The sequence below is a fragment of the Aulonocara sp. 'chitande type north' Nkhata Bay genome, linkage group LG17, assembly GCF_057382095.1.
Source record: "Aulonocara sp. 'chitande type north' Nkhata Bay isolate Kocher_YH1m ecotype deep benthic linkage group LG17, A_spYH_male_GT1.1, whole genome shotgun sequence".
NCBI lineage: Eukaryota > Metazoa > Chordata > Actinopteri > Cichliformes > Cichlidae > Aulonocara > Aulonocara sp. 'chitande type north' Nkhata Bay.
Genome location: NC_141360.1, coordinates 39,478,044 through 39,503,000, shown reverse-complemented (window position 1 = coordinate 39,503,000; position 24,957 = coordinate 39,478,044). Strand labels below are relative to the sequence as shown.

At 41.0% G+C, this 24,957-nt stretch overlaps 1 protein-coding gene across 3 annotated transcripts in view; it reads right to left on the bottom strand.

The window, feature by feature from the left end:
• syn3 (synapsin III) overlaps positions 1–24,957 on the bottom strand; it is a 130,383-nt gene that overhangs the window by 102,639 nt on the left and 2,787 nt on the right. For all 3 annotated transcript variants that reach the window (XM_086268905.1, XM_086268904.1, XM_086268903.1), the window contains exon 2: positions 12,268–12,731. In XM_086268905.1, coding sequence (XP_086125031.1) covers positions 12,268–12,674 — 407 coding nt within the window. In that variant the 5' untranslated portion in view covers positions 12,675–12,731. The remainder of the gene's footprint in view (positions 1–12,267; positions 12,732–24,957) is intronic.

Here is a 24,957-nt window from a genome sequence, read left to right as displayed (position 1 = left end):
CAGGTCTTTTTGCACCGAGTTCACCAGCGCTTCCCTTGATTCTCAGGATTTACCAAAGTGTAGATTTTGCCAATCCAGCTATTCTAGCCATTTCTTGGATGTTTTTTTTTTCTCTTTTTGCAGGTTAAGGACGACTTATTTCACCTGCGTGGAGAGCTCCTTTAGCTGCATGTTTTTCACAACAAAAATCTTCACACCTCAAATCAACTCCAGACCTTTTATCTGTTTAATTGATAATGGCATATAATAACAAAGGAACACCTACCCATGAAATAGCCTTTGAGTCAGTTGATCCAATTACATTTGGTCCCTTTAAAAAGAGGGTGGCACATGTTCAGGATCTGAAACTCCCAAACTTTTGATCCAATTTGAATCTGGAGACCCGCAAATGAAAGCTAAGCGTCTACACATTATGTCCATGTCAATTATAAAACTAATTGGAATATGTTTCCATCCATCCGGCTGTTTCAGTCTATTCATTTGGTGGACTGACCCAACACCTGCCACAGTGTCAACAACATCATGCTCTAGTTTTATTGTATACTGAGACTTTCATAGTATCAACTTATCTATGACTACATTAATGTGAATAAAAATACGTCCAGTTTGTCTTGCATACATAATTGCCCAGTGCATGTTGGGTAATGATATATGGCGAATATAACTGAAGAGGGGGTTTCTCGCAATCATTTGCAACAACCTTACAGTTATTAAAGTATTTAACGATACACAACTCAAAATAAGAGCACCATTATCTGATATAAGTCAGCTCTCCTTTCTTAAGCGTAGATCTTTGGTTATTGTTTTTGTTTTATAGCTGCAGGTGACGCTGCTGAACTCTCAGACGTGGGACAGTGAACAATCTGTCAAAGGCTCCGGGCTGGACCCTTGAGGAGCTGAGGATCTGGGCTACATGCTACAGGCCTTCTGTTACTGGGACGGGCTTTCAGTTCAGTTCAGTTCAGTTCAGTTCATTTTTATTTCAAACATTTCAAACATGTGCCTTCACAATCATTACAAAATATCATTCCATTATTTGTTTGAAAAGGAGTAGGCTGAAGTATTTACTTATTTGTCCCTACCCCCTCAAGTTTTACCTCTCATTCATTTAATTTTTTTTTGTCTTAAATTAAACAAACAACATATGAAACATATAAACATATGAAGTAAAACAAAACATAACATACATAAATCAAAAACAAGAAATTAGCAAGCCCCACCACAGTATAGTTTCTTTCATATGAAAAATACAGAATGTGTATATTTGCAGATACACAAGTTATGGAAAAACAACAAACCAAAACAAAACAAAAAAACAAAAAAACAACCAAAAAAGAACCGCAACACCATTACCAGCAACATTACCATCCTGGGTTAACCCCGTTTTCTTCATTCTTATACTTATTTAAAATGAGGTTTTTATATTTTACTTTAAACTGTTTTATGTTTTGACTGTCTTTTATTTCTTCTGTTAGACTGTTCCATAATTTAACTCCTGCAATTGAGATTGACATAGTTCTTAAAGTTGTTCTAGCACTTTGTATTTTTAAATTCCATTTCCCTCTTAAGTTATACCCACCTTCTCTTTCTATGAACAATTTACAGATTTCTTTGGGAAGCAATTTATTTCTTACTTTATACATTATTTGCGCTGTTTTAAGCTTCACCAAGTCTTGGAATTTAATAGCTTGCATTTTGACAAAGAGTGCATTTGTATGGTCCCTGTACCCTACATTATTTATTAATCTAATGGCCCTTTTCTGTATTATAGTTATTGTTTGTGTGTTACTTTTGTATGTGTTTCCCCAGACCTCTACACAGTAGCTCATATATGGCAGTAGTAAAGCACAGTATAAAATGTGCAGTGCTTTCTGATCCAACATATGCTTTGCAACCTCCTCAGACTGAAACACATTTCCCTTTTTGCAACATTTTTTTTCTCTTCCACCAAACAGAAAGCCTCTTTCCTCTTCTGCCTGTCCGCCTTCTTTTGTTTTTCATCTGCCCACATGTGTCCTTTTAGCTCCATTCATTAATGTTCATTACAGTCACTGAGGAGGATCTTTTTTCCTAACATCTCCCAGCTGTTGGGCTTGATAGTTTTGGGTCCCAAGCCGTCTCATTCTCTGTAATTGTGGAAGCTGGGATTCTTCATGACTGACCTACATACTAGACAGGCAATGCCCCCTGGCAGTCAGGACCACCGCTGCCTCAGAGCGGGAGGCATGCTGAATGGCCCAAACAAAAACAAAAAAAGCCCGGTATATGTTTAAGGTATTGCAAAACATTTAATAATACTAATAATAATAATAATAATAATAATAATAATAATATTAATGGATTGCATTTATATAGCGCTTTTCAGGGCCCTCAAAGCGCTGTACAATTCCAATATTCATTCACTGGTTTAATTTACATCAATTTCATTTACAGACCACTGGGCTCTGGGGTTTGAATGAGTGTTTTAGATGTGATCACATGTAGAAGCGCTGCACAGAGGCCTGGGCTTTCCATCCCTCGGTCGTGCATACGCCCACTACATAAACACCACGAGGCTTAACGACTTCTTTTATTTTTGTAACCATGAGAATAAGTTACTTCTTTTTGTGTACCACTCATAGAAGGCGTATGAGTCATGCATGTGTTATCGCTGCTTTTATTAGGAGGAACTCCATCAGAGCTGATGATGTGCTAATACCGCTCTGTTTTTAAAGGAGATTTTCTATAGTGGCCTCATATTTTTACAAGCAGATAAAAATTTAAAATGTGCTGGTTTAGCTCGTTTAAAAAATAAAAAAAAAAGAAGGTTGTAGCTGGTGTTGTTTTCACCATTCGATTGTGCACATGTGTGCGGCGAGGGCAAACATGGGCCACTGGAGACATCCGCTGTAGGAGGGACTCCCACAAAGGCGCAATAGGGATGCATAACAAGACCATCACAATATCTTAAGCTTTAAACCTGCAAATAGTGATTTCTTTAGCCACTTGGAGACAGCAGAATATAGATGTCAGTAGCGTCACATTTGCTGTAACACTATGTCCAAGGCAGCTATGTGAACTTTTTTAGAAGTAAAAATAAAAATGGAACTATAAAAAGTTATCTGGATTAGAAAAAGCCTGCCAAGATCAGATTGTGCCTCTCTGCACACAGAAAGAACATCCGCTGTGATCAGCACTATCAAGTATCAAACAGGTGAATGATCAGAGAGCAAAGGCCACACCCATCTTAGTGGGCACAGATGATCAGCCATGTGTGCTTCAACAAAAATGTCAGTCTAGGAACAATGGCTTTAAATTAAAGTAGCATTCTTCATTCAGACATAGGTTACATATATGTTTGTGTTCTTCACAGTTCATTCAGACGTTGAGGGAATGAGTTTTCTTTGTGGCTATTTTTTGAAAGTTACTTTGATGATTTGAAAGGCCACCTTGTGGGAAATGCACCCATACAAACTTATTAAACTGCAGCTGAAAGACTGTGACCTCTCTGAAGTGAAGTACATGGTTTCATTTGATGATAGCGCCTCATACAACTGTTTTGCTGTGTCTGGGAAATTTATTCTAAGTAATTCTTGGAGGAAATGAGTTTCCTTCGAAGGATGGCTGGGCTCTCTTGGAGGTAGGGTGACGAGCTCAGTTATTCCAGAATGACTCTGAGCCGCTGGTCTTCCACCACGAGCCAGTTCAGGTGGTTCGGGCATCTGACTAGTACGCCTCCTGGAAGCTTCCTAGGTGAGGTATTTTGGACATATCCTACTGGGAGGAGGCCCCGGACTCCCCGGAGAGAATATATCTCTCAGCTGGCCTGGAATTGACTCTGTGTCCCCCGGGATAAGCTAGAAGAGGTGGAACTGGTGAGGGAAGTCTGGGCTTCTCAATGTGCTGCCCCCTGGACTCAAAGGGGGTGGGTGGATGGATGGGTGGGTGGATAGATGGATGCATGGATGGTATTATTTTACGTTACAGCTACACATACAGCTCTGTTGTATGTTGAGATCATGGATGGATCCTGTTTTTGTTTTATGCAGCAGGTTTGTAATAAACTCAGAAAAAAACACTACAAATAACTGAAGCACCAAACTCACATAATCTCCTGTTAATGTGTCATCAACAGCTGGATTGTGGCAATTACTGGTGAGTCGCAACTCCACTTCACCACTCATTTTTAATCTGTAATAGAAGTGTAACTGTAGCTCCACTGGGCTGCAGGTTGTGGCAGCAACAGTCTAAGACCCTCCCTGGACACCTTCTCCAGCTTTTCCAAGGCATTCATAAAAAATAAATGATGGCAACGCAAAGTGGGCGGGATCTGCAACAAACTTTATAGGCAAGCAACTGAGGATACCAATGAGAGTGAAAAATACTGTTGATTGGCATATGACCTGCATTTAATCATTTATTATCATTACTCTCTGGCTCTTTTGTCCTCCCTCGCTCCCCTCTAGGTTTCTTCCTGTTAAAATGGAGTTTTTTTGTCCCACTGTTGCCAAAGTGCTTGCTCATAGAGGATCAACTGAATTTTGGAATTTTCTCTATATTACTGTAAGCCTTTACAATATTGTATTGTAGGCTCTCTAGGGCTGCTCAATTAATTGAATTTTAATCTCGATTACGATCTGGGCTTTCAACGATCATTAAAAATGACTGAGCCGATTATTAGCCCCTCCCTCGTGCTTTACTCTCACGCTGCTCCGTGTGGCAAATCAAGCGCACCTCTCTGCATTTCGAACACGGGTCACAACAATTAAGAGGACCCGAGGGAAGCTCGGAAAGCTAAGCAGAAGTTATTTGGAGAGGAGAGTGACTGCCGTTGGTTGAAAAGAGAGGTAAAAAAAACTTCAGTGGTGTGGAAACATTATGGGTTCGCGGAGTCAGACGTGGATCAAGTAGACACAGTGTGTAAACTTTGCTACAGTGTAGCTGCACCACAGAGCAACACTGCAAAGTTCACTAAACATAGATGTTTACATTTTTCATTTATTTTTTATATTGCAAACATTTGCACTGTTATCAGTATTTGCACACTATTTTATATTATTTTTTGACAATCTTTAAAGTCATTATTCAACACATTGTTATTGTTAAATAAATATCGTCAAATAATCGAGATCGCAATTTCAGTGAAAATAATCGTGATTATCATTTTTGCCATAATCGAGCAGCCCTAAGGCTCTCTATCTTACAATATAAAGCACCTTGAGGTGACTGTTGTGATTGGGCGGTATATAAATAACTTGAATTGACCTGCTAGTAAATACAGTAGAAGGTCGCCTAGGCAACCAGAGCCTGGAATGTCTGCAAGCAACCAGCTGGCAGCTGCAAAACGATCGCTGCCAGTATGTACGCAGCTTAAACCAGCACAGAGATGTAACCCTGCAAGTATTGTCATGGGTCTGCCCCGGGGCTTCCTCATGCCCAAAACACTTCACTTAGTAGACGTCCAGGAGGCTGAGGAAGCATCTCACCTGACTACTTTTGATGTGGATGGGGCAGCAATCCCTCCCATATAATCGCCCCCATCACCCTCTCTCTAAGGGTGAAGCCAGACATCCTTTGGAGGAAGGTCATTTCTGTCACTTGTACCTGCCGTCTCATTCTTTTGGTCACTACCCAGAGCTGGTGGCGATAGCTGAGGGTGGGACATAGACTGACTGAATCGAGTGGAGTGGCCGTCGTGGCCTCCAGTAAGTTGAAACACAGAAAGTGTGCCATCTGCATTTACTGTGAGGTTTATGTACCAGAGCTGATGCTGAAAGTAGAAACGTTCTGATGGTCACATTTTGCCGTGTATGCAGAAAAAAATGTAAATGTATTTGTCTTTTTTATAAAGGAGTGACTGCGAGGCTTTGCCTCTGATTACTAATCTCAGAGACTGAAAGCAGGTGAGCGACTTCACGCTTCTTTTCTCATGTTGTTAATTTTTAGAGAATTCTCCAAAATAAACGTGCCTGTTTTGTAAGGTGTGCACTTTAAAGGGTTTTTCCCCCAGAAATCTGTATCTAAACGTGATCAAATAAAATGAATCAAACTGTCTGGGACGTTTTTATCTGGACCTTTTAGCACTAAACGTTCCAAAAGTAAATTACTGTCTTTACCCTTTGAGTGCTTTATAAACCCAGTGGCCTTCTAATGAATTCATTTTGCACTTTCTGAACTCTTTGTGAGACAAAGCATAGATTAACAAATGCAGCGAGAGGATGTTTAGCTTTTTTTGTGCCAGTGTGTGGCCTCTGTGCTTCTTCTGCAGACAAAACAGAAAATTTTAATCTTCTTCATGTGGTTCGAGATGACCAGGGGATGTCAATAGTACTGGGCTACTCTAGAAGAAGTAAGCAGTATGCCAGCGTGGGGCTGAATTGAGCAATCAGATGCTCATATCATTCAGAACACAAAGCAAACAGACTGACAGCTACTTGGCCCGTCGTCTTACGAGTCACCCTGAAAGAGAGGCAGCGGGAGAGGCAGAAAAGGAAGGATTGTTGGTGGTTGCGGTGATGCTCTCAGTGCTGTGTACTGCTATTGTGCATGAGTCATTGCTGGAGGCCAAGTCTGTCAGGACAGAGCAGGGTTTCCCCAGAGACCCCAGCCTCTCTGCTGGAATGCCCAGGAGGAAATTCAGCCCCGGGGGGGAAAGGATAGATCAACGGACACCCGATATGTTCACAGCGCTCTCGAGTCAGGGCTGCTCAGAAAGACTGGACAAGCTATTGAGCAACCTGTCTGAAATCACAGCACAAGTTCTGGTGTTCCTACTACACTCAGAGATAGCTTCACTATGTTCCTGCACAACCCAATGAAAACTACAGTTTCATTTCATTTATGGACCACATGATTGTATACAAACGGGCTGGATGAATGACATGAATGAATTTTTTTGTTTGTTTGTTTGTTTTCCAACAAGAACAATCAGGTTCGGGCAGCAGAGTAAAGCAGCTGTTGTGGAAATCACATATTCCTTTGCCTGCCCCAGTCACTTTGTTTAGTTCGGTTCAAAGATTGATGGCCGATGATCAGGGCAATCGGTTCCCCTTTTCCCAACTGTACATAAACACATCGCTGTCCAGCAGTAATTCAGTAAGAAAAGCTGCAAGTGAATTCATCGTTTTTCATGCAGCCTGACAATCTGCGCTGGTTGTGTTTAGTTGGGTTTCTAGCCAAAGCTATTTTCACTCAAGTACAAAATTATTTGGATTTTCACCAGTAAACATGTAATCTTTCAATTTTTCCAGCCAATACCAACCTGTAGCTAAGGCCAGGAGCTTTGGGTTATGATAGACGGTATGAGATATCAGATCCAAAAGGCCACAAAGCCTTTTTCTCCCTGGGACAGGAGTGTCCAACTCCAGGCCCCGAGGGCCGGTGTCCTGCAGGTATTAGATGTGTCCTTGATCCAACACAGCTGGTTTAAATGGCTAAATGACCTCCTCAACATGTCTTGAAGTTCTCCAGAGGCCAGGTAATGAACTAATCATTTGATTCAGGTGTGTTGACCCAGGGTGAGATCTAAAACCTGCAGGACACTGGCCCTCGAGGCCTGGAGTTGGACACCCCTGTCCTAGGGCGTCTGGACCAAACCAACTGAATTGGTTATAACGTCTCACTGAGAAACCTCTGGGGTGTTTTCTAGGCACAACAAGCTGAAGGGAAACTTTAAAGTAGGCCCAGTCTACTGGAGATATTACACATCTTAACTGTCCTGGGATCATTTTGCAATCCCCCATCAGAAATTGGAAAATGGAGTAAGCAAAGGAAAGTGGATGGATGGCCATATACCTGCTGAATGTCTGTCAAAGAGCTAAAGTTGTGTTTTTTTAGCAATTGCACTTCTTCCATGCAAAAAACATTACGTTAGCGTCTAAACTTGTGACCATATATAGAATAAGCTCAATTTTTACTATGTAAATACATGAAAACCACATTGCATCTATTTAGAACGCGATGTTGAAAGACCATTGGACTCCTGGGGCTTAAAAAAAATCAAGAGTACATCATGAGTCAATAAAGGGTCATAAAGCCAATCATAAACCTCGCCAACACAATTGGAACTCTTATCTTCACTTTGTCATTTGAGCAACCTAAAGATTTCAACAGCAAAGCAGCACACAATACATCACTTTCCCAACGGTTATAAATGAAATCCAGCGACAAGGTTTAGTTGAAGACATGTTGCAAAAAGAGCAGCCAAATTTTTTCCCCCTCAATCTGCATCTGAGAGTCGAGCGTTAACTGTTCGACTGCTGGCTGAAGTGGCTCAAGTCTCAAGTCGACAGCCACCTCCTGAGCTGATCTTGTGGACATTCACAGTCACCACTTCAGTGCTGGTTCAGTTTTATTGTTAGCAGCAGCACCATGACTGACACTCTTAAAGCTGCCATTGGTCAATGATAACATGCAAACATACCAGAGAGGAGCTGGAGATGAACATTTATAAACTCCTGCAGAATGAGTAACAGTTGTCTTTACTCTCAGGACATCCATCAAGCAAATTCAAGCTTCAAATCAGGGATGTCAAGCTCATGTTACATGCCTCACGCAGCCCACTTTGATCTTAATCGATGAAACTCCTTTCTCTCAGTGTAAATAAGTTTAACTAACCCCTGAGATATCTTATCATAAGAAAAAGATGCAATTTCAAAGGTACATCTACACAATGAAGAAATCCTGCTGCAGTAAATGAAAGATCTGTCGGTCCAAAGTCCAAAATTTCCTTCACATTTCCAAAGTCATCCAGTGGCCCAAATTGGAGTTTTTGCCTGGCCAATTCAGGCCCCCAGGCCTCATGTTTGACACGACTAGTCCAACAACAGTATCAGTTTCCATGGATGTGATGTTGTTCAGGCAGCTTTGGAGCCAATTTTAGGTATATTCACTAACAATGGACATCAGTGATAACAGTCCAAAGTGTTAAGTGAATCTAAAAAAAAACTTCTTGAATTGGATATTAATTAATTACTGCTTTCAGTCTGTTATCTAAATGGAAAAGACATGACCTTCATCTCTAGAGATAACACTGGTTTGAAATGAAATCAAAGTGATAAGTGATGATGTAAAGACTAATACTCTGAGAACATCTGTAGGCTCAAACGCTACAAGACTGCAAGAGGAAGTGCTTCAGATAAAATTTATAGTCTATCAGATAACTCCATCTGCTGGTCAAAGCTCATCACTCCTACATAGAAACATTGAAGCGTCAAGGGAAATGATAAGCAGCCGTCTATGAGGCTTTAAGTAAGCTACAGTGCCACCCAGTGGTTAACTCAGGAACAGTTCTACATTTAACAGCGTTTAACAGCAGCTTGACACGCTTTGAATTCAGCAGTTAAAAGCAATATCATGTTTTCCTGCTCTATTTCCTCACACTGAACGAGACTCTTTGCCCTGTGAAGTGACATCCATGGACATTTGCATTGATAACCAACAGGAACAGTCTCTTTGTCTCCTACCTCTGAAGACATCCTAGAGTAGACAGAAATGCAGTTTCCTCTCAGAGCACTTAAATTGCACAATTCTGAAAAGTTATTGCAGAAAATGTGCCAAAAATAAAGCAGTGCCTATCCATCCATCCATTCGCTTCCGCTTGTCCTTTTCAGGGTCGCGGGGGGCGCTGGAGCCTATCCCAGCTGTCATAGGGCGAGAGGCGGGGTACACCCTGGACAGGTCGCCAGTCTGTCGCAGGGCCAACACACAGGGACAGACAACCATTCGCACTCACATTCATTCGCACATTCACACCTAGTGATAATTTGGATTATCCAATTAACCTATCCCCACAAGCTGCATGTCTTTGGACGGTGGGAGGAAGCCGGAGTACCCGGAGAGAACCCACGCCTACCAATATTTAAAAAAATAATGTGTTATTAAAATGTTGCTTGGAAGCTTTAAGTAAATCCCTTTTATCAAATTGAGGGTGGCTGGGTATGTGAGGTCTCCTGGCCAGGTCGCCAGTCTGTTGCAATGTTTAAAAAGATGTAAGAAATGATTAAAAAATGATGTGTTTCTACATCTCACGTGTGTAGGTGTTATGATGTTTTGCTTAAGGCTTCAAAGCAAGCTGTGGCATCACAGAAATCCTGCTTGTGCTTAAAATGTGGGCCCTAAACTCAGCACTGTCGTGTCAAACTGTGCAGAAAAAAGCTCAAACTTTGAATAAAAGTGCTGCAACCAATAAATGACAATAAGCAAGCGAAACTATGGAGCATAGATGGACACCTGGACTTCAAAATTGCAATCCATCACACATAATCTAACCCACTACAACAGTGCCGCAAGCTATTTTGACAGAGTTAACTCATATGATCAAAATTTGAATACTAAAATCTCGTTTGAAGGTAAGGTTTCGTTACCCTGGATTGCTTTATATTGCTCAGATGTTCCTGTTGCTGCAAAAGCTCACAAAAAAAAAATCAATAAATCAACCGCACTTTAAAAAAAAAACTTCCATTCTTCTCTCTTTATTTAACTAACAGAGTTGGTGATTTAAAAAAAAAAAAAAAAAGCCGCTGTTCTCTCAAAGAGTGAGGATGCTCCATCTGAGTGGCTGAGTGAGCTTTTGTGCCTCAGAGGGTGGATGATCCCCTGACGACTCATTTCAAAAACACCAGGGTGTGAAAAGAAATGGGTCCTCTTGGGATTGCAGCTTAAGGAAAAGAGGCCACCCGGCTTTGAGGGAAATTGAGAGCAATCTTGGTGCTTTTGACACGGCTGTCAGTGGGGCGCTTTAATTTAGGGATCATTTTTAGACTCCTGCCTGATCTCCTAGTAGAGGATTGCCTCCGCACATAATGATCCCTACTAATTCTGTGGGTGCAGCTTGAGCGGCTGGAAATGGCTAATAACAGCCCAGCTGAGGTCGGTCTACCAGCAAATGTCAGGCAACAGAATAACAATTCATGAAATGGATGAGTGGTTTATTGATTCCGTAAGACAAACACGATAAACTGGCTGCTGCGTGTCTTCACTGCAGCTCAGGAAATCAATTCCTCCGGCGTTGGGAGTAAAAGGCAGCTGAAGTCGGCTTCAAAAATTCATGTATGGGCTGTCAGCGAAAGAAGAGCTCATTTCTTCTGATTAAATCACTTTTTTTTTCCCTGTCACATTCCATCGTTCCTTTTCCTTGTTACCATGACAATTTTAATTCCAGCAAAGAACGCTAATGCAAACGCCGGCTAAGACCAAGGACGTACAAATCTATCATAAACAATAACACATCTCACTTCATTCAAACTGAAGCACAAGAATGTTTTCCATTTGGCAGGAGAGTAGAAGGAGAAATACAAGCTATCAAAGTTGACCTTTTTTTAATCTTAGCAATATCTTCTTTTTAGATGCTAAAGATTTTGGTGGCTAATTAGCTTACTGACAATGAGATGTTTTGAAAGTAGCATCTTAAAGGAATACAGATGTTTTTCTAAATACACCTACGTGCTTCCAGACAAGAGTGTCGGATTAGTACTACTGTTAACATCATAGCATTAAAAGTATGGAACCGGAGCTAGAAGTAGATAGCCTAACTTAGCATAAACATTAGAAACAGTTAGCCTAGCACTTTTCAGAATTACTTGAATTATATGAACTACAGCAACAAAAACAATACACGGCAAGAAATTGTCACTTTATATTTTACTTATATATTTATATTTATGTATTTCTTTATGAATAAAAACTATATTTTGTCAGTTTGCAATGCTATGCTAGCTGTTTCTTATCTTCATTTTACTCTAATGCCAACTTAGTCCAGCTTCACTCTTACATCCATGACAGCAGTCCTGTTTTACAAAGTATGTACACCTTTTCTGTAATTATATACATTTTAAAAACATGCTAATTTATAGTTTAATAATCAAACAGTCAATGTAAAGAAGCCTTATATCAGGGTAAACTCACTGAACATTTTATGTCTTCAAGGTGTAGACTTGCTTTTGGTGTGGTGATGTATCAAAGAAGTTCACTCTTAAGTTTAATTTGCCATGTCCCACTTATACTACTACACTTTATACAGCAGTAAGAAGGTTACTTCCACTTAACTGCTCATTGGTTTTTGTGATCCGCTGTGGAAATTTTAAGGGAAGCACGACTGTAAATGACATGGAAGAGTTCTAGTACTCTGACAAACAAATCAGTCACACTTCAGTTCATTATTTGCTGGAACTTGAAGTGATCTCAGATGAGTCATTTCAGACTTCAGAGAGCAAGCACTGTGATGTGAAATGTTTTCTGCTCAAATATAAACCCACACTTGTGCTACTACATTAAAAGGCTTCTGCTCACCAGTCTGTGTGCTGATCATCAATCACCAGCAGGATCTTAGGCTTGCGTATCACAGGCTTGGCCGGCTGAACACCTCCTGCAGAGGCGCCTTCAGCAGCCGCCGCTGCTGACTTAGCATGCGCGGCAGCCGCCACATTCTGGGCCATCTGTGCACTCTTCACCACGCTGGAGAAGGAGCTGAGGAAGCTCCCTGAGCCTGAGGCCGGACCAGAGGCTGAGCCAGAGGATACGCCCGAGGCTTGAGGCTGGCTTGGGACGCTCGGGGGCTGCCGCCTCTCTGTGGCTGGGGAGGCAGGAGAAGAAGTTGATGAGCCTGGCGGGGTCGGCCTCTGCAGATCCATCATGTAGCCGTTGGGGAGGTTGGCCACAAAGCTGCTGTCTGACAGGCGCCGGCGAAGGTAGTTCATGGTGATGGGCTGGTGGGTCAGTCAGGCCAGAGGTGAGAGGGAAGAACGCCTGTAGTCCTGAAAAAGAAGAGAAGATTCAAAACACAAGAAGCGAGCTCAGGCTCACTTTTTAGTGCTGTCTATGGCTGATGTTGTGCTAGTCCAACATACAAGCTACACCAATCTCTGATGGGGTGGTTGTCTCTTTGGTCGCATTCTGAATTGACGTATTCACAGAAAATCCCCCAGTGCTACAGAAGCATTTTAACTTCTTCTGGGTAATTGCTTGCAGCCAGCAAAATTAATGTTTTGATTCAGACTAACTGCTCTAATCAGCCATGTTTCCTGCTCCAGCAGGCAGCTAATCAAGCAAAAACAGCTCTGATAAAAATGTACAAAATGAGTTTATCACACAATTAGCGACTGGATGATGAACATGATGGAGGATGTACTAAACCACAGTGACAATGATAGTCATGGCACAGAGAACTGTTTGGTGCTTCCCCACACTGAGCAAACAGGGTCACAACAGAACAACAAAGCTTCAAACCCCCTCTCTCAAAATGAGAGCACATTAACAGAATGATGCAAACTTGACTGCAGCTCCTCCAATGGCAACTTGAGGTTTGCTCCTAAATGAAGTCAAACTCAACAGACTCTTATGTTAAAATGCACAATTTTAACCAGGAATATAACTTTTCTTTCCCTTCCTCGTCTAATCGTATTTCTCTGTCTTTAACTTCCAATATAAAGCACCATGAGGTGACAGTTTGGTGCTTCACAGATAGAATTGATGAAAGGGTGAGTGAGATTTGTAGTAGAAAGTGCTTTGGGCAATCTATTAGAGTGGAAAAGCACTATGTAAGTACCAGTCCATTTACCATGTATTTAATTATTCTAGTCATTTAGCTTTATACGTATCTATCAATAGCGGACTATCTCGTGAGCGTCCTGAAGCTTTGGTATAAAGATTTTAAAAAAAAACAAAAAAAAAAACAAAAAAAAAAAAAAACCAGGAAATGCTTTCTCGAGATTAGTTCTGATGATAATATATCAGTAGTGTGTTTACAGTAATCCAGATGATAAGACACTGAAAAAGCTGTCAGGCTATGAATTGTTTAACACAGCCTAAAGTGAATAAAAGATTATCAGCAGTATCTATGGAGAGTTTGAGTTAGTTCACTGAGCAGACTACAGTATATGGCATGTAAGCATCAGGATTAGATGCTGAGGGCACAGATGAATCTGATCCAATATTTAACAATATGATGCTTTTCTACTTTTCCATGTTCACACTAATCAGCGTCAGACCTCAGGCAAAATGAACCACGGATGGAAAGCAGTGTCACATCGATGAGGATGAAAAACTAGAGCTGTTATTACTGTGACACTTCAAAGTTGTTCCACTGTGATTTTCTTTTTTCTTATAACAGCTACGAATCTGTTAAACCCGATTTGCATAAGATCGAGTTACCCATGCCGGGTGGGACAGAAACCGCTGGCAAATAATTCAGCGACGCAGCCGTGATGATGCAAAGTTGGAGGAGATTCATAGCTCATTTCTTTGTAAAGCAGACGAGTCAGTTGGAAAAAAACAGTTATATAACACATGGAACCCAGCGAGGCAGAGGAGAGACATTCAGGCAGATTAGCCATCAAACTGCAGTGAAGCACGCACGCAAGCGGAGAGGAAAAGAAACCCCTAAACCTGATTAAAACTAGGCTGCTCCCACTATAAATGGAGCTTAGATTAGATAAAAGTGCATTTCTTATTGTGGCGTCTTGTCTCAGGCGGATGCGCCCAGTGTTTGTGGCTGTGTTTTTGCAGAGGAGGAGAACCTGACAAGCCTGCAGACATAAGAGAAGGATGTGGAGCAAATGTTACATCTTGACAAGTTACTGTAGTCAGGTTATCGCCAAGAGGAAGCTTTCTGTGAAACTTGCAGCTGTTGCCTGATATTGCGAGGCAAGAAACTGAAGTGAGACCTGAGCTGCACAGAAGCTGAACCGTACTATTCTGCTTAGCAGCAGCACAGTTACAGCTGTTAGCAGTGTGATAAAGCGCCACTGGATCTCTCCTGACAGAACACTGAGCTCAGTGACGAGTAAGGCCCTATTAATATCAGTCAGGTTACATGAATTATTACAAAATCTAAATACAGCATAGTGTCCACAACGACCTGATCGTTTTCATCCTAAGGTAAGAGTTGCACTCTTAACTCAAAACGTTCATTGCATCATCTGGCCATCCGGCAAATTAAACTACAGCATTCACCATCCACTTAGCTCTAATTCAGTCTTCACTAGGTCCCGAGAAAAAGATCAGGCCCTTAATCTGCTAATTATGCTCCCCCGCTAGTGACTAACTTTCACCTTATTGCTGTTTGCTGCTGGGCAAATGGCATACAGTGATGTTATCATGGCTCCCTGCTAGAGAAGCTGCTGAGAGTGAGAACAGTGACAATGAAGGTCGAAAACTAAAATTAGCTATAAAAGTTTCAGAAGTTCTCCACAAAAGTGTGTGGAGCTGTAAAATATATTTGACTTTTTTCATATTACACAAAACTGAAAGATTGTTAGTGTAAAAATATTGATTTTTTTTTTCCATAGACATTTAAAAAGTGTCTCACTGTAAAGCAGTTTTTAAACATATGGTACTGAAGGAACCCCATTTCCTACAAAATACTGGAATACTGAATAAAATATAAATAAAAACAAAATCATAAATCTATCAATCTTTCATTCACAGTAGAACATAGAAAACATATCAAGTGTTTAAACTGAGAAGAATGCTTTGCAACTAATTTGGTTAAATGGCAACAAGTATCTTAGAGGAAACTTTTCCCAGAAACAAAGACGAGCTGAGGTTTATCAATTTGCAAAAAAAACCCTTCATCTACAAATTGTGGAACAATTTCAGAACGTTCCTCAACATAAAACTGAGAAGACTTTGAATAGCTCATCATCTACAGGTGTTAGGGTGCCTGGGCCTCGACCCAGTGTTTTGTGTGTTTGCTTCTTTCATTTTGTTTATTTGATTATATTCTAGCTTTCTTTGTCTAATGCGTTACAGGACTGTTCTAAGTTTAGGTTCTCTGTGTGTTTATGTTAGAGTTTTAGTCTTCTGGTTTCTGTCTGTGCTCCAGAGTTGCTGTCTCCCCTGTTGGTTGTATCCTCTTGTCCGTGTCTCTGTGTTATGTTTCCTGTTTTACTTTGAAAGTCTGCGTCTCATATTAATGTATCTGATTTTGCTTCCCTTGTCTCGTTAGCCCTGATTTGTCCCAGCTGTGTTTCCCTCCTGTCTCCCATTCCCTGATTGCTCCCTCTGTGTATTTAAGCCCTGTGTTTTGTTTGGTCTGTGTGGTGATCGACCCGGATTCTCGGCTGGATGGGAGCGGCCAGTTGACAGCTTTCTCAGAGAAGGCCTTGTATATTTCACCAAGACGATGCTAACTGAACTAGCCTGTCTGCAGTCCACACTGATAACCAACTGAAATCATTTAGAGTATCATGAACCAAAACTTAAGACCTCCTCAGTTCCCAGAAGTTTACAGACTTTTTGAAGATGTGTTGCTGACATCAAAATAACATGAGTTAATGGTATATTTTCTCAGTTTAAACATTTTATATATTTTCTGTGTTCTGTTATGAATAAAATATGGCTTTATGACATTTGCAAAATCAATGCTTTCGGTTTTCGATTACATTTTACGACGCCTTCAACTTTTTGGGAAATGGGTTTTTATAAAATATGGACATTTTTAAAGCCTTGAATGTGTTTTTTCTTTTTTTACCTGATGCCATCTTGGTGTTTTGAAATATTTTTGATTGCATTAGGACGAGAGGGTGAAGAAGTAAATAATGGGACATTTCTAACATTTCTAGATTTAAAGCATCGCTAGCCAAGGTACCTAATGCTAGCTACCTTGGCTAGCAATGTGAATTGTAGAGACACAAATATATGCTATGCATTGCTAACATATAAAAGTCTCTCTAGCAACATAGATAACTAAAGCACAGGGTTTGGGGAAGGATAGTAGTATAACTAAATACACACAAGCACCAACACACTAGCTCAATGACTTCTTGTGTGAGGCTGGAAATATTCAAGTCAAAGGCCATAAATAGCATTTAATATAACAACTGATTGAATTTGGAGCCACTGGAAGGACTTGTCCTGAATAAAACATTAGCATTCTGCTAATCAGTTCAGGATTTCCACCTTATGATGCCTAGCTGATAGTACCCTCAACAACTACACCCTTAATCGTGCAGAACTTTAGGCTTTGACAGTGGGAGTGAAAAACTTCCTTTTAAAAGGAAGAAAGTGGGGAAGTGGCGCATGCACACTGGCTTTGTTTTCAGCATCAAAGTCTGCGGCTTGAGACTGATACACATTTACTCTCTATCAATATACAGCAGCATGATGTTATATCTAGGATGGAATCATGGTCAACAGTGTGCTTTCTTTATGACAGTCATAAAAATACTGAATATTATGAGATTAAGACTTTATTACTTGAATTTAGGGGTTGTTGCCCAGGAGTTTATTCTGGATTAGGATCCCAGTTGTCAGTAGGAACAGCAAAACAGGAGCTGTAATAAGCTTTGCAGCAGTTAAGCTTAACAGTGTATCCTACCACCGAGTGATGAGCATCCCCCCATGGAATTATGCTAATATGTCAACCACTGCAAAGTTTATACAATGCAAATAAGACATTACAGTAAAAAGAAACAGCAAAAGCAGGAGCTAGAAAATCGACAGAATAAAGAGAACAGCAAACTGTAGCAATTACAGGCATAGATTTACTGACTGGCAGCTCTGTCCTCTTTGTGACGACTTGATCTCATTGAAAAGACGAAAATTACTATCTTTACACTTGTGGCACATTTCTACTTTTTCAACCACCCCCTCAGCAAAGTTTCCTCTGTGCCTCAAGTTTTAAAAGCCTTAAAGCTTTTTCCTCATCGTTCTCTCAGCAGTATACCCGCACACTGTTACCCCTGAACAGGTGGCAACACTGCTCATGGGACTCTAGCAGGAAGTAGCAGAAACAGGGTCAATCGCTGGTTACTGCGGCAAAGCCTGAGTTTATACTGAAATATCCAAACATTCAAAAGCTTGAATAATCCTCAGTTGAAATAGACGATAGCAGCAAAAATCAGCTCAGCAATAATCACAGGCTTAGCTGCTAATGAAGGGGAAGGAGGACGATAATGCCACACCATACTCTGGACCCCCGCTGATGTACAGCGTGTGTTTTTCTATATTTAAAAATCTCGAAATTGACGAGGAGAGAGTGCGGCAGACCCAGCAGCCTTCCTTCCTGTTCTTTCCTCCTTCACATCCAGTCTGTGAATCTGTTACATCTAGCACATAATCTGAACGCCTCTTCTGTGAATTTACACACCAAAGCCTGATAGAAGTGTTGACTGAGTGGTGGAAGACATGCAGCAGTGCCACGTCGTCTTCTTTGACCACTCCACAGGCCTACAGGAAGTTAAGAGCACGTGCCATATATTCACACCGTGCCATAAAGACTACTTGCTCCCCGCTAAGGTTTTCAAGTGCCTGCCTCTCCTAAATGACAAAGTGTGGAAACCTAAACTGTGTGTTATCTAAGACCCTAACTGCTCTTAACTTCCTTCTTAAGGCTCTTACGGGAGCGTACAGCGCCCCTCACACCCCAAAGCCAAACATGAACACACGGACAGATATTGTCTGCTAAACTGGAACGAGCTTACAGGGATCAGTGCTCATCTCCCCAGTGTGCAGCGTGTCACCACGAGCAGTCGAACAAGGTTTTAATTATTCATGACAGTCTGAGGTGAGTGGCTGGGGGTTGTAACGAGAGAGAGCAAAGCATAGCTGCTTGGACTCGAGTCTGAAATTAAAGAGAGCAGAGAGACAAAACGCTGGGAGAACGAGCTGGCTGGAACCTGCCCCGAGGCATTCTGGGGGATTATTAATAACCGTGCGGGAATCGGTGCCGCGTTGATGCTCATGATGTTACTATCCTGGGGCCATACAGTAAAAATTCCTTGGTGGCAGGCCCTGTTGTCATGGTTACCATAGATCATATTAATATTCATCGATCATCATCAGTCAGTCAATCTCTCTGTCTGCCTGTACACATGTGTTGTTGTTTCCTCTACTGTTTTTGGAAACAAATCGGTCAAACTTCTCAACAGCGAGCATCTTAATCTACAAGGCAGACAGCCATGAAACATGCCGGGCCCACTAAGGTTTATCAGATCCTTTCAAATTACCCTGACCTCTTCTGTAGAGCCATCCTGTCTCAAGCCTCAAAATCTAATTAGATCACTGCTGTTTTGTTGCTTCAGACCAATGCTCTCACCCATCTCAAGCAAAAAAGCAAATTAAATACATATGTTTTTGTTTTTCCAAAGTCAAGTCCCAGGCTTCGTTACCACATCTGTTTGGTTTTTTTTTATTTAACTATAATACTTCTTTACACTGTATTAGATTACCTAACTTCTCCTATTAACATTTAACCCAATTTAGATTTTTGACTTTGTTATTTCTGCTTTGGAAAAACCAAAACAGCCTGTCTGTAATTTTATTTTTCATATATAATGGACATGTCACGGACATCTTTTATTGTAATCTTTTGATACTTTTCTGTGTCTGCGCTAGCTGTAAGCTAGTAGCAGCTGATCTAGTCATCTGTCAGTCAGTCCACCTTTGGGGTCTATTCAGTTCCTTTTTATTTATATTGTACCAAAGTTAGATACAAGGTGCGAATCTCATTGCTTGTAAAAAAAGAAACTCATGTTTTCATCCAGTATGACACGTTTTTCTTTGTCTTTCTGGGGTTTGACTCACTTTTGAAGGCTTTTGGGGCCTTGCTAGCTTAGCTAGCTTATTCAGAAGCAATGGCTGCCTCCTGCTAAATATGGCCTCACAATCATTAGAATCTGACTACTTTAATAATCCCTAGGGAAATTATGTTGGTTACAGTTGCTCCAAGACAGCAACAGTAACAGACTAAACTAATTAATAATACAAAATGTTACAAAGTTTACAAATAGCACTAATATATACAAATCACACAATTATAAATATCAAGAATATTACAGAGGTGAAATATATATGATTGACACTTAACTCTGACCTGTGAACTTTGTCATTTGCTATTTTACTGTAAAGCAGCGGTCCCCAACCCCCGGGCCATGGACCGGTACCGGTCCGTGAGTCGTTTGGTACCGGGCTGCGAGAGTTGAGGCTCAGGTGTGAAATTTATGGTTTTCGAGGTTTTTATGGTTAATTCGGTTTCCCTGGGTCTTTTCCTGTGTTGTAGTTGTGTGTCTTATTTTGGAAGAAATATTTGCGCATTACCATAGCGACCAGAGAGCATTAAGGGGCAGAGAGGAGTTACTCTCAATGTTGATGCCGCATTTCAGATGCTGCTAATAAAAGTTACATAATTACACAGTGAATTTGCGTTTATTATTATATTTAGAAAAATACCACAATTTCTGTCTTGGTCATATCATTTTATTTTGTTGTATTTATCACCTTAAGGGCTGGTCTGTGAAAATATTGTATTGAAAATACTGTCTGACATTAAACCGGACTGTGGCACAAAAAACGTTGGGGACCGCTGCTGTAGAGCGTGTGCAAAAAGGCTGTAACTACTGCAGTGTTTACAGTGTGTTAGATGGAGGAGGTGTACAGGGAGATGGCCACAGGCAGGAATGATTTCCTGTGTCGTTCAGTGGTGCTTTTTGGTAATCTCAGTCTCTCACTGAACATGCTCCTGTGACTAGCCAGTAGGGCTGCCACAAACGATTATTTTGATAGTCAACTAGTCACCGATTATTTTTGCGATTAGTCAACTAATCAGATCATGCATCCATTGGACGTAAAACTACAGCTTATTGCACCAGCAGCATCTGCTCTTATATAACTATCATTAGCTTACAGCTTTAAGTGTTTAAGGTCTGTGCTAACTAAAAATAAAGACAAGATGATAGTTTATTAAACTTTTAATGAAATTTGCAGATTGTTTCGGTGAAGTTTAATAAACTCCTTGCTATCTAAAATATAACAGGACACCGGAGTAAATTCTGGAGCATCTCACACTTCTGATAATCAGCTGTCTGCTTGACGTTTACTCAGCTGTGTAAAAACTATAACTTTAATCTCAGCCAAACCGATTTACTCAGGAACAAATAAAATACTGAAAAAAGCCAAACAATAACATTTTAAGTTATCTAAGTGACTTATATATCATGTTTAACCTGAGTAGCGAAAGACGGCGGTGGGTTTGAAAACGATTTGCCGGGAGTCCGGTGTTCTCACGGCTCTAGTTAGCCTAGCCCCCGGCTAGCTATCGAGCTAGTGGGTAACAGACGTCTCCGAAAACGTCGGAGCGCTTTTGAAAATATGTGGTGTCTTGATAAACTGAGCAGATATTTGAGGTTTACACAGCTACATTCTTGCCTGAAAATATGTTAAATGTTTATTTTGTGACCCAGAAAGAATAATAAGAGTAATATTAATATTAAAAGCTGCCTCCATTGTTGGAAACTGCGCTGGGCTGCGCTATGGATTCTGGGACACAGTTTCTTCTTCTTCGGGGTTTAACGGCAGCTGGCATCCTTGTACATGCAGTGCTGCCATCTTCTGTTTCAGTCCGTTATTACACTCTTAAATCCTGCTACTTATTCCTGCGTCTTTTGTGATCTTACAAAGCTTCAAACGACGCGCCGACTATTAAATCAGTCGTCGACGATTTTGATAGTCGACGTAATCGTGACTAGTCGACTAATCGTGGCAGCCCTACTAGCCAGCATGTCATGGAGTGGGTGGGAGGTATTATCCAGCATTGTCCTTATCTTGGACAACATCCGTCTCTCCAACACCACCCCAAAGGAGTCCAGCTCCATCCCCACAACATTACTGGTCTTGCGGATCAGTTTATTGAGGCTGCTGCCATCTGCGACCCTCAACCTGCTGCCCCAGCATGCAACAACATAGAACATGGCACTGGCCACAACAGACTCATAGAAAATCCTGAGCATTGTCCGATGTTGAAGGACCTCAGCCGCCTCAGAAAACAGAGACGACTCTGGCCTTTCCTATAGATTGCAGTGCTGTTTTAACCCAGTGCAAAGCTAGCAGTATTTCCTATTATATGGCTCCACAAGCTAACACAGTCAGACTGTTACTGCCTTTCAGCAACGTTTGGGAAACTAAAAATACATTTTCATCTTCACTGATCGTCACTGCTCACGTTTCATACGTTTGCTTAGCTGTAAATGCTACTAACCGTTCGATGTTCCATATGCACGCTGTACTTTGCAAATAACAGAGTTCAGACTATAACAAAACAACAGCATCATCACATAATCTGCACTGTCTTCTCAGTCACTTAGTAACCCACGCTTACGTACAGCTACAAGCAGGGCAGAAGTCCATCTAACTGACACGCCAACCTTTCAGGAAACAGGGATGTTTGCATGACTCATCTTTGTGTGCCTAGCACTCCGCCACCTTTTTCATGTTGCTACTAGGAGTGCACTAGGAGGCTATGGAGCTGGAAAAAAACAAAACATCTCTCCCAAGTCATTATCATACAATAACAACATCAACATAAAGCTCTGCAATAAATAAATTACTTCTGTCTCAGTCTGATATGTTTAATGCACAATATTAAACTGGTTAGATTATGATGGCATGACTTTATTGGGCTGTATTACGTGACCTCATAAGGAGTCCATTACTGAAATTGCTACATAAAAAAGTAGATTAATTAATGGTAATAAATACATATAGTGTTCATACTCAATACAGAATGTGCTCAGAGCAGAAAGTGTTCTAAATCCTAAATATGAAAATATGAGCAGTGGCATTTGCTATCAGCTAAACTGTTATTTATGCATACATACATATATCCATCTTTATACAGCACTGGCTCAAAACGATTTCAATCCGACTGTTAAAACCAAAACCTTTAAATTTGATTAACTTTGCAGAAAACTGAATCCTTTGCATTTGGGCCACACCAAGCAAAAGGTTTTGCCACATATATTTCCAGACTTGGATCCATAAGAACCTCCCAACATATCACAAGTCCAAAAATACTGCACAACATTATAAAACATACTGTTAATCTGCAGTATCTTTCTCTCCCTGTACGTTCTCGCCTCTGCGGCGGCCGAGACGTTTACAGCAAAGATGGTATGTTGAGTTGCTGTGGGAGGGTGCGTGGACGCCTGCTGCTTAGTTGATCAGCCATCGCAAAACTTGCAAAATGGCAGCTTGTGAAGACACTATTAGCCTCTAGGGTGTTGATTTCAATGCACCAAAATGCTAACATGCTGCGAAATGCTTTCAGTGCACTGCCTCTCCTTTCTACCAACTTACTTCCAAGCAAGACATTGTGCCAAGACGCAATTTGGATAATGGGGACATAATTCCGATTAGGAATACAAAATCCATTTCAAAAACCACGAAGCGTTGGACCTAAACTGAAAATCTCACTAATTTTGCACTTAGAGCACACCTAGGAGGAGCAGGAAAGTCATCGTCAAACTGCAAAACTCGATGGTTCAAGTGACACAACAGTCTCAATTCACTATAAGTGTCTGCAGCAGCAGCAGCAGCGAGGAGCCGGTGAGGCGAGGAGTCACCGCCAAGTCACCGCGGTAGTGACCGAGCCAAGCCGTCACTGCAGACACCGCATTAGTGCACGTCCACACAAAAAGGCAGGAGGCCGACTAAATGTACTGAATTGCTGCAGAGATTAGAGGTTCATCAATCCATCAATCACTCAGTCAGTCTCAAACAACATCTTTCAGTTAAAGGGAAAAAAATACAAGTGTAAACACAATTCTGGCTTCCAGCGTTTGGTATAGAGCTCCAGCACGACGTAATCCAATACACCACCCATTCCCTTCATATCTGAGCTATGACCAACAGGTTGTCAGTGAATCATTTCCATAATCGCAGCATCAGTGGCATATTGATTCATTCAGAACAAGCCTCCACATTACTACAGCTTGTTTCTCCCAGTCATTTCTCAAACTGCTCTATTTTCTGCATTAACTTTGACATTCGTCCAGTAACGCCGGCTGATTAAGGACAAAAAGGTCATTCTTATCTTGCGATTCATCTTTTAGCCAGAAAACGTGAATCATTAGCAGCTGCAGTCGGCCTTTCATGCTGAGGAGCATCTGCTGGAAGGGAAGCAGATAACTGCTGATGGACAGAAGGCTTGCATCTGCCTCCTGATGACCTCATTACTATTTCATTGCGTTTATTTTGTAGTGTGGCGTCATTGGTAATAAATATTAATAACTACGTTGTAACACTGCATCCATTGTGCAGCACAGAAGTGCATTACAATAAATATGCATGTTTGTTTGCAACATTTAAAGACCAGGAAAAAAAATTTTATTTACTCTTTAAGTGCTTTTTTTTTCTTGCTCCACAACAATTAAGCTCTCTGGGTAAATAAGAAAAAACACTGGGTGTGGTATAATCTGATCTGTAACCTGGCAACAAAAAAAAAATAACAGCACAGTCATCATTCATCTAAATCAAAACATCTTTACTAAACTCTGATTGGTGGACAGAAGGATCTGAAAGCTACCTAGACAAACAAAACATGAAATGTCCACTAGTGACCAGCTGTCAAAGCTTTAGCATCCAGCAAATCGCTTCCAGTGTGGATACAGCTGTCACTACCCGATCCATACCGGAAACCCAATCGGTACCCCGCATGTGCGAAAGGTGTCTACTTCCAGTCGAAGCATTTTACGATAGTTACGGGTCAGAGTATCTGTTAAGATGTTAAGAATAATAAGTACCTCTTAAAGTTTTTGCATTAATGAACCATTTCAATATAATAAAGACAAAAACGAAAAATAAAAAGATAGTTAAGGATCAGGACTCCCCGATCCTTGCTGCGCATGTGCAAAGTCGGACCGTACTGTCGCTACCCGATCTATACCGGAAACCCGATCGGTACCCCGCATGCGCAAATCTTATGTCACTTCCTCTCTTTGCAAACATTGCGACATTCAATATATTTGAATGATACGGTTAGCGCCCAGTTAGCTCCTAGCATTTCTCAACAGCTCTGCCTCCTTTTCGACTACCGGGACATTTAAACAATGGATAATCCGTATCCGCAACAAATTTTTGCTTTTCTCCTCAACAGAGAGCGTTCTCCGATTGAACAACAGCGCCATAAATTAAGAAGAATGGCACCTAATTACAGACTTAATAATACAGACTTTATAATATGTCACGTGAAGATTCAGCAGCCAGATG